Consider the following 16,735-nt stretch of genomic DNA (forward strand, 5'->3'; position numbering starts at 1 on the left):
TGAATTTTCCGACAGGAAAATCCACCTGATATCAACTCAAAATCATGGTCTGAATCATCCCCCTCAGTATTTGTTACGATGTTACCAACATCCTATATACTTGTATGGCTACTTGTATGTACTTGCACAGGGTGTGAGTGACATCGTAACAAATACTGAGGAGTATGATTCAGATCATTATTTTGAGTTAATATCAAGTGGAATTTTACATATTTTGACAGAACGACATGACTGTTAGCATCAATCGACAAAACGACTTAATATCGTCAGAATCGTTAAAATGACCGTAACTAAATGTCACGTTGCGTATGTTTGTACCGGGTGAGAGCCTTCAGCGCTCCCCATTTGTCCGGCCAAGTAGTTAATGCCATCTGCGGCAAATCTACAATAAGTCACGTCAAAAAAAAAAAAAAGTTGCGTATGTTAGCCCTGCTGGTTTGAGCTCTAAACCACTGAATTCGACTTAATGGATTGGAAATTATCCATAATTGATATCACGTGGTTTCCAGAGGTGGTGCCGACTAATGTCAATAGGTTCGCCCCCTATTACATGGGACTTAACCCTTTCACGGGCAGAGACCATGGGTCATTGATGGTTCATAATAGATAATATGACACCTTGGAATCGGAACGTCATTAGACGTTCCGCCCTTGAAAGTGTTAAACATAGCTGGCGAGGAGTGGGTAGGTATATCTGTCACACCTGTGACTTCTGGAGATACAGGCGTGTTGTTATGTTATGCATATAGCTTTGTAATTATTTTGCTGGATATGATGTTAAGTCGAGAAGTTATTACGGATACAGTCTTTATCTAAATGTAGAGTAGAATAGAAATTGTTTATTATAGAAGGCGCCACACACAAAAACAAGACAATAACATCACTTAAAGTTTCCATAAAACAGTTACAAAAAGCATAGAGGATGTTCGTTAGAATGATCATAAGGTGGTGGAAGATGTCCTGAGATAAAAGGGCTTCTAGTGTACCACGACGCTCATGTCCCGTCTGCGTGTAAAACATTTTAATCTATGAAGAAGTTACGTGAAGACTGTAGGCGAACTAATTGACTTGGTAAAGTTACCGTAATTGCTACGAGTTGTTTTGCTAACATTTTTTTACTGGAGCGAGAAGCTAAAGGAATACTATGGAGTGGTATATTAGTACTTATGCGTACCTAGATCCAGCAAGCTACTGATGTTTGTAGTGGGGCAAACCACCGCATTTAGTGTCTGTGGGCCCGAAATTTACGCATAAGGGTATTTTTTTTACAAATGTCCATATAAATAAACTGCTATCCCTGATTTTGTTTTCAGTACTACTTTTTTGAATGTGGGGAATCCCATACCATAAAGAAAACAAAGGTAGTGCTGAAATTGTTTTTAGAGAATCGCAGGAGGGTCAGCAAGGTCAGCAGGGTAGCAGGCCATCGAGATGCGTGAGTATTCGAGATGGAAAACGCAGCCTAAAAAGGCCGCGATGAAGCAATTCATCCTAGAAGCAATATTGCAATTTGACATTTGAGCATATAAAAGTAAGTGCGGTATGTCAACAAAATTAGATCGCTAACCGCGGAAGCAAGGAGAAGGAAAAACATGTCAAATTGCTTTTATAGGTGAATTGTTTCAATATGGCCTTTTTAAGAGAAAAAATAAAAGCATAACACTTCGTAAAAAATACTTTTTATTGACTAAAATTAGACAGTATAAGACTTACAAATTATAAATATTGACTAAGTTAATGGAATTGAGAATTTGTTGGTCGATATTGAAAGTTGAGTATTGCATGAAACAAATGTGGATATCAGGCAGCATTTTTACATTTACACTTAAAACTAGAACTACTCTTAGTTATTATGACTAAACTTACTGAAGCAAAAATACTTCTACAAAAAGATATTTAAAAAGAAGATGGTGGGAGGAAAAGTACATAATTGTATATTCAATGAAGGGAAAATTATGTAGATATTAAGTATAGTGATGCAAAGGTTGTAAAGAAATTTAATGAGGGACATCTTACACTACGTTCACCTTCAAAAAAAAAAAATGGCGCTGTACAGATTTAACGTGATAATTACCAATTTTGATATTGCTCGTTTTGACATTGACATTGTCATTTGACATTTTGAAAAATATAATGTAATGGCAGAGGTATTATATAAAAATAATTGCTTGACATTTGAATCAGATACGTATACAGGGTGTTAGTGACATCGTAACGAATACTCAGAGGGATGATTCAGACCATGATTCTGAGTTAATATCAAGTGGAATTTTCCGTCGCAAAATTCATGTTATTTTTTTAGTTTTATAAAATTATTTTCAATTCTATACTTTTGCGATGGAAAATTCCACTTGATATTAACTCAGAATAATCAGCTGAATCATCCCTCTCAGTATTCGTTACGATGTCACTTACACCCCATACAAGTACATACAGTAGCCATACAAGTAGGTATGGGTGTTAGTGACACTGTAACGAATACTGAAGGGGATGATTCAGACCATGATTCTGAGTCGATATCAAGTGGAATTTCCTGTCGGAGAAGTCATGAAAATTTTAGAGCTTATTTAAATTATTTTCCGTTCCATACTTTTGCGACGGAAAATTCTACTTGATATCAACTCAGAATCATGGCCTGAATCATCCCTCAAAGTTTTCGTTACGATGTCACTAACACCCTGTGTAAGTATTTATTTTGCTACCTATATTGCTTCTCCCAAAAATAATCTCTTTATTTTGATCAGAATAATAACGGGTGGAAGATGTTTTGTGCCTGGGTGTTATAACATTTATACCCCAAAACAAAGATATAAGATGCATAAGTCTGTTATCCATGAAATTAGAAGGTTAAACGAAGGCAAATCTGTACAGCGCCCTGATCTATATATTTTTTCCCTCATTTGAGTTGGTATGATGCCTCGTTTCTGGGGACGCTTGTTTGCCGACGACAACGAGGCTGTGTGAACACTCTTCGGTAGATCTTCGAACACTGGTGGTCAACATCATTGCAAAAATATCCTAAAATCTTTGGTCATTTGCAGTTGGAACATATCCACTGTGTATGTCACCAACATACGTAAGCTCTAACTGGATATTTGCAAAATAAAACAAAACAATCTAGAATATTTTTGCTTTTACAGTAATGATGTAGACTTCCATTGTTCGACGGACTACTCTCTTATATATTGTTATAGGTACATAAGTGTAATGCTTGAATTTCGCACAGCGCACTTCTCGCCGCGATTCTAAATACAAAGCTTAGTAAGTACGAGTATCTCATTTCTTGTACAGTCGTCGGGATGTTTTGGAGTAGGTAACACATTTGAAATATGAGCATCATCAATAAAAATATTGATGGTAGAGTTTGCGCGACGAAGTGCACGAAGTAAGTTTCGCGGGCACTGCGTTTCGGCGCAGTATCTGCATATAATTGTCAATTAGTTCCATTGAAATCCGTGGGACTTCTTTCGTGACATGTACTCTAGGTTGTAATTTCAAAACCTAGGCCTTATCGAGCAATCTGTTCACTGGACTGTACCGTTTACTCAAACTTCTGTATGGTCTTCTTATTTACGCTAACCTGCATGTTTATCCCGCTTACTTTACAAGAAATTCAAATTGAGTGAAGGTGTTTTCGAGTAATATTGCACATGTTAAGGGAGGGTTGAAGATGCATGATCTAGAAGATTCCAGAAGACTCTAGAAGGCGGAGGGACGGTTCAGTTCCTAGGCCGGTTGGGGCGGTTCTGTACATCCTGGTACTCATTGTGCTGTGGCCGCTTTGATTGGTGCTGCAACAAAACAAATAGGATTAATAAAACAGCGGTTGAGAGTCCTCAGCGCTCCCCATTTGTCCGGCCAAGTAGTTGACGTCATAAGAGGAAAACCTACAAATAAGTCACGTCAAAAAAAAGAGTACTCTTGATCTGGCCTTTCGTAAAACCTCGTTTAGTTTTCTTAGGCCTTAGGTACTTTTCCGACTCTACTACTATTAATGATACCAATTTTCCTGACACTATGATAGATTCGAGGATCCCTTTTCAAAGATTGGTAGTTTAATGGTTTTCCTAGGGACTTGGGATCACGTGTCCTAGATTCGATTACCCGAAAACGTTGTTGATTGCGCGTGCCAACTTCAATTTGCCAGTCGATTTAACTAAAATTACAGACCATGACAAAATTGGTGCAAGTCCACATGGATTTAGTAATTGACATTAAATGCGATTGGAGGTAAATTGGATATGACTTTAAAATTGCCCCAGGAGCTGAGCTCATTCAAATATCAAATTACATATTGATGACCGGGACTTACTGTTTAACATGCCATCCGAAGCACGGATCATCTTCCTTTTTCGGACAATGAGGGGGTTAGCTTGCAATATCTTAACCGAACTTGGGATCACAAAGTCGTTTTTCTGACTCGAATCCGGGACCTCTGGATCGTGAGCCTAAAGCTCAGCCACTAGACCACAGAGGCCGGATGAATGGTTAACATAACTCACCTGTCTAAGCTCCTGGGGCTCTTCTTCCGGTGGTGGGGCAGTGGTAGTGGGCACATCACAGTCCTCTGTGGGTGGTACGACGCACCTCAGCGACCGCCTGTCGAAGACCAGCATAGCTGGACACCTCTGCAGGCGAGGGTATCCGCCCTGGCACTGCCAGTATCTGTTGCAGGATTTGCCTAGAGGCACATTGCCGTTGGGGTCATCGTTGCAGAGAGCTGAAACAGAGAATGAAAACGTGAGAAAGATAGAAAGAAAAAAAATCTTTGATGGACGCCACAACATGTATTTGTACATACAATTTTAAGAAACAGAAATACATCCGTTTCATTACAAAACGAAGTTTAAATATAGTCCGTGTCACGGAAGAAGTCGCAAATTCTGAATAGAATTATTACGACTTGTCAATTAGTTTCATTAAATTAATTAAGAATACTCAAATGTCAAGTTTGTTTCCAAGAAAGATCTTGAACATTCAAGCTTCGAATTTTCCCGGTACCTACCTACCGCCCCTCTGAGTGTATGGCCATAGAATAAGAAATAATACTACGTATAGAACGGTAACTCTCCGCTCCCCACCAGCGTCTAAGCTAGGTTTACCTCACCCCCCTTCGAATATAGTACCTATAAACTTGAATCATGAAGGCAGCTCGCGGACTATTGTTCTTATTTTTTTCAGTTTTATATGTTCGAATTTTAAAATTGAACGCCAACGGTCTTTTGTTTTATTCGAATATTTGATCTCACAGTAATTGTCCGTGTTGGCTCGCCTGCGCGGCGCCTATAAATGTTTATTTTTCATGGTGATTGTTCATCAAAACATGCTAATAGGAGCATTGAGGAGCTCGGTGGCGCAGCGGTAAACGCGCTCGGTCTGCGATTGTTGAAGTTAAGCAACTTTCGCAAAGGCCGGTCATAGGATGGGTGACCACAAAAAAAAGTTTTCATCTCGAGCTCCTCCGGGCTTCTTAAGGCTGCATTAGCAGTCGTTAATAACCATCAAACCGCACTGGGCCAGCGTGATGGTTTAAGGCCCGATCTCCCTATCCATCCATAGGGAAGGCCCGTACCCCAGCAGTGGGGACGTTAATGGGCTAATGATGATGATTCTTTTTTGACGACGTTTTGTATCTTGGTTTTGTTTCTTGCTTATGTCTTGTTCTTTTTGGTGAAAATACATTAAATTACAAATTACAAATTGATTTATTTGTGAAACACAGGTAGAGTAGGTTGTTATACATATATATAGGTTAGAGCGCTGTGATCTGCCAGTCGGCGTACAAATATAAATTAATTAAACATTAATATTATAAACGAATTAAACATTAGAATTCTGTACTAATTATGCATGCCCTATTATATTTTTTACATTATTAAAGATATAAATTTATTATTAATAATTGTCACAATAATATATAAGTTAAAGTATAAAAGATTAAGTCAGTTCATTTCAGGACAAAAAATTCGTCAACTGAATAGAAGGTGTTGTTTACCAGAAACGTAAATAGTTCCTTTTTAAATGTCAAATCACATGTTATGTCTCTAATTGATTTTGGAACCTGATTATAAATTCTAGGAGCCATGGAGAGAACGCCTTTTCTGTACAGTGCTGTTTTTGTGAGCCAGGTACATAACCGATCTTGTAATCGTGCTCTACCAACTCTTTTATATTCGATTAAATGCTGCCTTACGTATTTTAAATAACTCTCTCTCATATGTTTTTATGACGTCAAAGAATTTTTGAATGACAACTAATAGTTATTTCATAGACCTACTTACCCATTGTATATATTCTTTAATAGTTTTTTGATGTTTTGTTTTTTTATATTTTTTCTCTCTCTTATGTTATTTCATTGCCTGTGTGAAAGGTGTTTAAGCCTGCAAAGGCAAAATTTAGTGAGACGTAATTTGCAACTAAAACTGCAACTATTATCTACGTAATAACTATACTATTATCTATGTGGGAATGAAAGTTTATTATGAACGTGATGTGTGTGAGGTGAGGGGGACGTGTCCTGAGGGGGAGTGAGAGGGGAGAGAGGAAGGGGGAAGGAAGATGGCGACGGAGAGATTTGAAAGCGCGGTGGTGTTCTTGTTAAAATTCAAAAAAGTGAGTGAAAAAATATAAGAAACCTCAAAGTATTGGAGTTGTTTAAATTTTACCTCCACCACCCTACATCTATATAGTTTTCTTTCTGTCTTTTTGTTTTGATAAACCAGTCATTAAAAACTTCTGTATTTTTTTGTTTTGGTAACATAAGTATGTATACTAGCTTGCTTAAGTAACATAAATATCCAGGGGAGAGGCATCATAGGCTGTAATACAAGTATTCTTATACTTAGTCAGCTATGGTATCTACTTATTTATATCTGTGTCTAAGACTAAGCTTGTTAAGGAAAGAATTGTACCCACTTTTTTGGCAATAAATTATTATTATTATATTATAACTGTACCTAAATTTATGCACAATTAAAATATTTATCTTTATCTTTTTATCTTTATTTCATAAGCTAAGCATTTGTTATTAATACATTCATATAGAAATACATTCTACATCATAATATATACAGGGTGGCCCAGAAGTTCAGGTTCAAAATGAAAAATTAGAAAGAGGGGCTCATTAGCTACCAGAAACACCCCCATGTATGTTCAGCAATTATTTACGGTTTAGGAGATATGACCCATTTTGTACCTTTTTCTAGATTTTCTACCTTACTTCAGAAATAATCATTTTGTCGCTATCCCTTTCTTAATAATTAATTTATTTTACTTCAAAACTATGCCTAAGTCTGTGTAGCGCTCAATCAATTATAAATCAAAGATAAAAAAAAAGTTATCGGAAGTCAAAGTGAGAATTCGACCAAAATTGTTACAGTTGTTAAAACTTCGCCGAAGAATAATAAACACATGAGATTGTTATGGACCCTGAAAGTATTTCTAAAAACTGCTCCATTTAATAGGCTTTTAGAAACATTAAAAAAAAGTACCCTTAATACCGGCAAAAAACTAAGTAATTAGCCCTCAAAGATTGCAAGACAGACAGATTTGAAGGAAAATTTGACATTCTCATACAATGTAGCTGCTACTTTCTAACGTTGTTAAAGGTGCTCAAAGACACATTTTCAAGACAGACACTGTTGGTGATTCATACTATTGGATACTATGAATCACCAACAGTGTTTGGGGATAACTTTTTCCTTGAAATCTATGTACCTTCATTAAAATACGAATACCAAAAGTGACTGCAAGTTTTGTCTTCGGATTGTTGCTATGTCTACCCTGTTAGCGATTATAAGCGTGATTTTTATTTACTTTTAATTGAAAATGTGTCTTTGAGCACCTTTAAGAACGTTAGAAAGTAGCAGTTACATTGTATGAGAATGTCAAATTTTCCTTCAAATCTGTCTTGCAATCTTTGAGGGCTAATTACTTAGTTTTTTGCCCGTATTAAGGGTACTTTTTTAATGTTTCTAAAAGCCTATTAAATGGAGCAGTTTTTTAGAAATACTTTCAGTGTCTATGACAATCTCATGTGTTTATTATTCTTCGGCGAAGTTTTAACAACTGTAACAATTTTGGTCGAATTCTCACTGTGACTTCCGATAACTTTTTTTTTATCTTTGATTTCACTTTGATTTATAATTGATTGAGCGCTACACATACTTAGGCATAGTTGTGAAGTAAAATAAATTAATTATTAAGAAAGGGATAGCGACAAAATGATTATTTCTGAAGTAAGGTAGAAAATCTAGAAAAAGGTACAAAATGGGTCATATCTCCTAAACCGTAAATAATTGCTAAACATACATGGGGGTGTTTCTGGTAGCTAATGAGCCCCTCTTTCTAATTTTTCATTTTGAACCTGAACTTCTGGGCCACCCTGTATATACATCAGCTACCGTCGTAGCGCACACTAATTGTTTACTCCGATCTTAATTGAGTTCCTTGTTATCTTCTCCAATGTTACACAACTTGAAATCAATTAATACGGAACGATGTTAATTGAAGTTCCTATAAAGCACTATGTATCCCTCACATGCGGTGTTATCGCCTACATCTTATCTCGCAACGTTTCCATATAGTTATTTATTTATTTATTTATATAGACATTTGCAACATTACAGTATAAACCATTGCGTTACAAACAAGAAAGAGAAACAAGTTGGAGGGAGAAATTAGATTTCCATATAGAGGGGAAGCTACAAGGAAAGAGAGGAAGGGGAAGACCAAGAAGAGCTTACATGGAACAGATCAAAGAAAAGGTTTTTTTTTTGACGTGACTTATTGTAGATTTTCCGCAGATGGCAATAACTACTTGGCCGGATTAAAGGGAAGGCGAACGTCGTGACTTACGAGTATAAGGAAGTGAAGGAATTGGTCTTTTGATAGACAAGAATGAAGAATGCTACACCGACAAGAGCGTGGCTCTTAAATTAGTTATGATGGAAAGAGAAATAGACATCGGGAAATGTCCAAACGTCCTCGTGGGGACGAGGTTTTATTCTTCTTATCGTGTGGGTTGTGAGGCAGAATACCAACCTCATCAAGCCTGGTGTCAAGGTTATTATTGAGCCGCCACAGGCCCCTGACATGGCTCATGTAACGACTACATACTTATATCAGTAAGTAGTAACCGGGACCAACGGCTTAACGTGCCTTTCGAAGCATGGATCATCTTTACTTTCGGACAATTAGGTGATCAGCCTGTCCTAAACATAACTAGGGATCACAAAGTGATTTCTGTGATATATCCTCACCGGGATTCGAACCCGGGCCTCCGGATCATGAACCCAACGCTCAACCACTGGACCACGAAGGCCCAAACCAACGTTTGGAGGTTTTATTAATATACATACACGCTTACACAACTATGTGAAGTTTGCTTTACTTGCTAGCGATAATCTCTCGGTTAGCAAGGAATTTAATTATTGAAACATTTGGCTATGTTTGAATTACAATAATGATTTTGTATTTATAATCATATTCATTATTGAATGAGTGACTTTCCAGGCTCACATCACTAATTTAAGAGCCACGCTCTTGTCGGTGTAGCATTCTCCATGGTACTTTAAAGGCTACGTTCCCTAAAAAAATATAAATGGCTCTGTAGAAATTTGCCTTCGTTTAACCTTCTAATTTCATGGATAACAGACATATATGTATCTTTATATTTTTTAACCTTGTTTTTGGGTATAAATGGTGTTCCTTGTTATTACACCCACGCACAACACATCTTCCACCCATTATTATTCTGTACAAAATAAAGAGAAGCAATAAAGGTAGGTAGCAACATAATTCTATACGTATCTGATCCAAATACCAGCCTGTATAGCCAGAAAACCTCCCAGCACAGGGCCTTACTCCTACTGTTTCATGTTTTCCTTTCTTATTTTTATGTCCAGATTGTATTACTTACATATAAACACAATGGTATTCCAATTGCAGACGGTGGAAGGAAAGTGAAAAATAAAGAGAGTTTACGTGACTTGTCCACAGAAACAGTGTATCAATACTAGACCAATCAATTGTAATAATATTTATTTAATTATTAACACAACACCTAATACAACAAAAACATTTAATAACACCTAATATCGGGTTACTAGTACAATGCCTCTTCAATGACCAGCGAATCGATATACTAACAAGCCCGTAATCGATACCCCAATCATGATCAAATGGTGAATCGTGAAATGTTTACCTACTCGAAAGGTTAAACATTACCGCCTATTCAGTGATCTAAAAATACAGATATCCACGACATTAGCGTTCGGATAAGCGTAATCGATTAAAGATGAATTCGGACCGCTTTTTCTGTCCGACTTAGGGTTGCTACCTTATTTAAGCGAAATACTCGTATATTTGGTACGAATATACTTAGATTTTTTCGGAAAGCAGAAACATACTTATTATTTGGTTTAAAGGTCCTTGTCACAGGGATGTGCCGTTTTATCCCGGTAATGTTTCCGCTTCCGGAAATTTCCCGGCAGTAAAAAGGCGCAAAAGTTATGTAAAAATGAGTTTTATTTACCTACCTAGCTGTTAGACAGATAGAATAACAAGAAAAACAATTTCAATAAAAAAAAATATTTGATTTGATTTTGCAGGAGAACTAAAGTCACCGAGATAGCTCGGAGAATTGCAAAGCTGCAGTGGCAGTGGGCAGGACACATAGCGAGGAGAACCGATGGCCGATGGGGCGGAAAGGTTCTGGAGTGGCGACCACGTGTCGGACGACGCTCAGTGGGTAGGCCCGCTACAAGGTGGACCGACGATATGGTGAAGGTCGCGGGAAGCCGATGGATGCGGGCAGCGCAGGACCGATCGTCGTGGAGATCCTTGGGGGAGGCCTATGCCCAGCAGTGGGCGTCATACGGCTGATGATGATGATTTGATTTTGAAATAAGCCGCCAGTGAGGCCAATGTTTTTACTATTAACGAGATTTTACAACAGGAACATTCCCGGATTCTGCGAAAAGTCACCAGTATGTCGGTATTCTACAGACTGCACTTCGGGGAGTGTGCCCGCGATCTACACGAGCTCATTACACCATCCCTCCTATCTTCGGACTTCCAGACGTACGGCCGGGTTCCATCCCTATTTGGTTGATATCCCAACTACTTATTCGCACATAGCGCTTCGCATCGTCCTTCATTATGCGCATTGCTAGGGAGTGGAATTCTCTGCCGTCTTCTGTATTTCCGAATGCATATAACCCGGGTGCTTTCAAGGCCAGAGTGAACAGACACCTTCTCGGCGAGTTCGCTCCATCTTAGGCCTCGTCAATGTCTTCGGGCAAGTCTGGACTCAAGAGCAATCAAAGGTAAAAAAAAATATTACGATATTTTGTTTGAGTGGTAACCCTAGCCGGACTTGAATTCTATTTTCGGAACTCTCAGCTCAATCAATGGCCATTTCGCAAAGCCCAATTTCTGTACACTGAATGGTCTTCGATTACGTATTTCATGATGGACTTTGCAAATATTCTGACCTCGCTGATGTGAATGATTCTTTGATATGGGAAAGGCTATCCAATATGACTAATAGTTTGAGGTAGGTACAAAAGCAGTTGTCATTAGTATTCCGATTTCTCCTGTCAACGATGAACCCATTAGTTTCAACCATTGATCGTTATCAATTATTCAGTTACACAATGACTTGGTGATTATGCTATTATGAGCTGTGTTTAGCAATGATTGGGGTGAAAACAGCTTGAAAGGACGTTCAACTTGTGAGCCATTACGACAAGTTAATAGAATCATTGTTTAGATATTGAGAGGACCATTAGGTAAGTAATTGAATGAGTCTTTTTCTTCTATCGTGTGGGTTGAGAGGTGGATTATCAACCTCATCAACCCTGGTGTCAGGGTAACTATTGAGCCGCCAAAGCCCCCTGACATGACTCATGTAACGACTACGTACTTACATCAGTAAGCAGTAACGGCACCCTCAGGCCTGTTGTTTTAAATTTTGTACCGGGTGAGAGCCCTCAGCGCTCCCCATTTGTCCGGCCAAGTAGTTAATGCTATCTGCGGCAAATCTACAATAAGTTACGTCAAAAAAAAGACGTTTAGGAAAAAGGAACTGAAAACATGCTCCCAGTCCCTTCGACTCATTTCCTTTCTCTTGTCTCTTTTCTTAAGTCTAGGTAGCCAAGAAATAGTAAGGTAACTTGTCGTACGAATGAGGAAGATTATTGCATTGATAGGTTTACGAGTGATGTAAGAGCATTATGGCTGACCCCGTTGACCTAAGCAATGTTGCGGACATTCGCAAATACTATAGAGTATGTAACGGAGCCAGTGGAGGACTATAGAGGTTGTAACGGAGCCTTAGGGCGGTGCGAGTGGTGCGACCGCACCGGGCGCCGTTTTAAGGGGGCGCTAAATTCAACCAAAACGGGACCACACTGTCTGGCGCCCCAGATCTACAGGGGTGTGACTGAATTGCCTTTAATGGGTGGCCGGCCGTAAACTACATTTTTAAAGATTTAATTAGGTATAGGTATTTATTTCCGTGGCCGTAAACTAATCGAAAAAACTGTTGGCTTGTTTCTAACTAGTTAAATCAATTACTTTTTACAAAACCAACAGGAAATTACTATGGAATTCGTATGAAAAAGCACACTGTGACGTAATAGAAAAATGTGATAACATTTCGCACATAAGAAGTTTTTTATTGCGTTTTTCTTGACTAAAATTCATAAATAAGTTAAATAGAAAAAAGAAAACGTTTTTTGACAGTTGGGTGAATTGCAAAAGCGAAAAAAAAACTTGTCTTGGCTGAGAACGGTAGTGCAAAGTTCTGCTAAATGATTTTGAATATTTTTTCTGGGTAAAGTAAGTAGTCCTCTACCTTGGCAAAAAAAATCATTCAGTTTCAGCAACTGTAACACGCTGAAAAAATTTTTTAAAGTGTCATTTTATCATTTCGGTAGCTTGTCCGTAACCCATTATCGCTTATAAAATGTCTTGCTCTACAATTATTTTCTATTATTGGGATTTAAATTGATAGAATTTCGTTAAATTATTAAATAATCTAACAACAAAAACTATTTCTGTCTGTTTACCTTCCTTCTCATACATTTGACAGGCAGTTAAATTTTGTCCGAAAAAAAGTTATCATTTCAGAGGACAGTAAGTTTTGGTAGAATAACTCCGTCAACATTGCGTCTATGACACCTCCTTACCTGCCAACACCTCGCATTGGTTTGGCTCGACCGCTAGACGTGAACATACCCGTCACAGCGTGTAATGGTTTCCCGCCAAAAAAAGAAATTTATCATTTCGGTGATAGGGGGACAAAAAAAAATCAGTGAAAAATCATTTCGGTAGCCATTATAACTCGTGTTAGATTAGTTCAATTTATTTCATATTGATGTGTTAAATCGGCTGCAAGTACTGTTTTGTTTGAGAAGTGTCGATTTTTCGATAGTTATTTAAATTCACAGTTTATACAAAAATAACCTGTTTTTTATCATCTCGGTGTTATCATTCCGGTGGATTCGGTGGACTGAAATGCCAATAACAGTCCATGGGAATGATAAGTAACACTGAAATGATAAAATCGTTAAGTTTTAGAGATCCGTGTGTTAAATTTTAGTTTCGAATTAGGTATTTTTTTAAGGGCCTTTTTAACAGTTCTGTGGAGCTATTTTATTTTTCCTCGAGATGATCTCATGGTTTTCCAAAACCATTTTGGGTGATTGGAAAACGTCATATAACCTTCTATCAAACTCCTCTTTCTGCTTTTCTCGATAACCTTGAATACCCAGACTTATCCATTCTTTAGATCCTGGTGGACACTGGCCTGGATAAAATAGTTTACACCAGTGTCTACCGATCGCACAGCAGTAACTCTGAGACAAGCAGGTTATTCACCTACCTCAGTAGGACAGTGGAGTTGGCACGGCGGAGGTATCTCTCAGCGCAACTTGTTCTTCTCCGGGACTCCAACGCCCACCAGCAAGAGTGGTTGTTCCCATTCCAGAAGACCAACCATGCTGGCAAAGAGGCGCAAGCTTTTGCCATGTGTGGCAAAATCTCTCACATCTGGTGAATTGCGTTACAAAGATACCTGACGTTGCTAACTATAGCACCAACTGCTTGGACCTTTTGCTGATAACTGATCCAGACCAATATCAATCTCTATCAGTGACTTCCCCCTTGGGAACATCCGACCATTGTCTGGTGAGATATGTGTCTGTCTATTCCCCACCTGATTCTAGCCCCAGAGGATCGAGGCAAATATGGTGACACACGCTAGCAGATTGGGATGAGATGCGGCACTTCTTCGCATCCTATCCTTGGCGTGAGGTTTGCTTTTCTTCAGAAGACTCGACGAGCTGCGGAGATACCATATTAGTTGTCAGGCAATGGAATACTCTATCCCATTTTCTGACATATCATCTGACATATCATCTGACGATAAGGCTCGCTCATGTTACATCGCGGAGTATGCTAGTGCAGAAGCTCTAATATGCCTCCTAACATGCGGGCTCTGAAAAATTCCCTGAATACCGCTGCAAAGTCTTGCAAGAAGACAATGCGCAGGGCACGTTTCGACAATATTGGCCAAATTGATGCCAAACTGACTGAGCTGGTAGTAAAACCTTTTAGCCGCTAGTCAAATCGGTCGAAGCAAACTTCTGCCGTATAAAAATGCCTTGCACTCTAGACGTGAATAAGGTCAGTAGTCCTGATGATATCCCAGCAATAGTACTGCGGAACTGTGCACCTGAATAGTCTCCTACTGACACGGCTCTACCTGCTCTCTCTGGGTTCAGGACAATTCCCGAAACCATGGAACCTTGCCAATGCAAAGTATGCCCAAAAAAGGCACTTGTACCAACCCTGCTAACTACCGCCCCATCTCGGTACAACCGCCGCTAATCCTGAACAACCGCCTCCTTGAAGCCAACAATTTACTCAGAGATAGGACAACTGATGTTCTTCTTGTGTATGCTACACGCTTATGGAGTGAGGCAATCTAGAATCAAGGCGAGGATCTTGTTGTGTCCCTTGATATATTCAGGATCCCTTCTAGCCTATGTAATTGGATAGATAGGGATAAATTGATTCGGGTAGTAGTTGATGGGGGCTTGTCTGATCTACATGCTATTAATGCCGGACTCCCTCAGGGATCTGTTCTCTCCGCCACGTTTTTTCTATCAATGATCTGCTGATTATGCCCGGTATCTTTAGGCATGCAGACGATAGCACAGTGACGGAGAGATACATGTCCAATGCACGCGTAAGCACCATAGATGATAGTGCCCTCAGAGAGGATCTTGTGAATCGTGTGAAACTGCCCCTTAAGTCCGTCTCAGACTGGGGTGACAACAAGTAGGTTGGACTCAACGCTTCCATGACCCAGGCGTGTCTGTTCACTGCAAAACGGAGTCCTTTCCTCCTGACTGTGACTTTCCGGAGTGAATTACCAACCATCTCGAACTCTTGGGTATGGATATAACTTCCAACTCGTTATAATCTAGGAGACTTCAAGACTAGGGTAAATAGGCATTTGCTAGGTAAGTGTGATCCACCCTAGACCACATCGTCATTTACCATCAGGTGAGATTGTGGTCCTACGTGAACCTATATTATTTAAAAAAATGTAGGTAAGTAATAAAGAAGCAATGACGATAGCCACAAAAAAGACATATTGACAATAAGCATCATCCCCCTAGCATTATCCCGATTTTTCACAGGGTCCGCTTACCTAACTTGAAGATTTGACAGGTCCAGTATTTTACAGAAGCGACTGCCTGTCTCACCTTCCAACCCACGAAGGGGAAACCAACCCAATACACATTAGGTCACATACCTCCGAAAATGGAATTTTCGGGAATGTGGGTTTCCTCACGATGTTTTTCTTCACCACTGAGCATGTGACAATCATTTCTGATCTAAACATGAATTTGAAAATAAATTCGACAATCACTGGTTTAGGCCTGTGCTGGATTCGAACCTGCGACCTCAAAGTGAGAGGCAAGCGTTCTACCAACTAGGCTACCACGGCTCCACATATTGACAACAACTAAATGCATTTTTATTGCTCGATGAAAGAAACGAACAACAATCTATTACTATTAGTAAATAGTATTAAACTATTTTTTATTTAGCAAGTATTGAACTATTTATCTAAGAATGTATAAATCGATCTCCACCAACCCGCAGTGGAGCAGCGTGATGGAGTATGCTCCATAAAACCCCGGTTAATTGAGAGTAAGCCTGTGCCCAGCAGTGGGACGTATATAGGCTATTTATGTATAAATCGAACTTCACTTTGTACGGAACCCTAGCTAAGCAGCACAATTTTTCTTGACTGTATCATTTCGATGGGTTATTTTCATTTCAGTGGACTCATTATCATTTCAGTGTACATTTATATCATTTCGGTGTACATTTATATCATTTCAGTGGGTACTTATCATTTCAGTGGACTCATAAAAATTCAATTTTAAATATCTCAGTAAGTTTCGATTGTATTTGATGCCCACTCACGCACATAATTCAAAATAGGTTAAAGTTTTATTTGTCGTCAAATATGTGAAGAAAAGTATTAAAATAAAAAATCTCACCGAAATGATAAAAAAATGAGACTTGTTGAAATTCACCCAGTTGTAGATCTGTCTTTATTTAGATCTGTCTTTATTTAGTACTTAATCAGAATTTCATAATTTAACTTGAACCTAGCACTAGGACACGACCCAATTGTTTTTTAATCCTG

At 38.7% G+C, this 16,735-nt stretch overlaps 1 protein-coding gene across 1 annotated transcript in view; it reads right to left on the reverse strand.

Moving 5' to 3' along the window:
* Window positions 1-1,663: 1,663 nt before the first annotated feature.
* Window positions 1,664-16,735, reverse strand: part of LOC126380868 (protein obstructor-E-like) — a 92,353-nt gene continuing 77,281 nt past the window's right edge. The window contains exons 5-6 of the mRNA XM_050030453.1: window positions 4,503-4,720; window positions 1,664-3,791 (exon numbers count right to left, since the gene is read on the reverse strand). Coding sequence (XP_049886410.1) covers window positions 3,720-3,791; window positions 4,503-4,720 — 290 coding nt within the window. The 3' untranslated portion in view covers window positions 1,664-3,719. The remainder of the gene's footprint in view (window positions 3,792-4,502; window positions 4,721-16,735) is intronic.

This window comes from Pectinophora gossypiella, chromosome 3, assembly GCF_024362695.1.
Source record: "Pectinophora gossypiella chromosome 3, ilPecGoss1.1, whole genome shotgun sequence".
NCBI classification, from domain to species: Eukaryota; Metazoa; Arthropoda; class Insecta; order Lepidoptera; family Gelechiidae; genus Pectinophora; species Pectinophora gossypiella.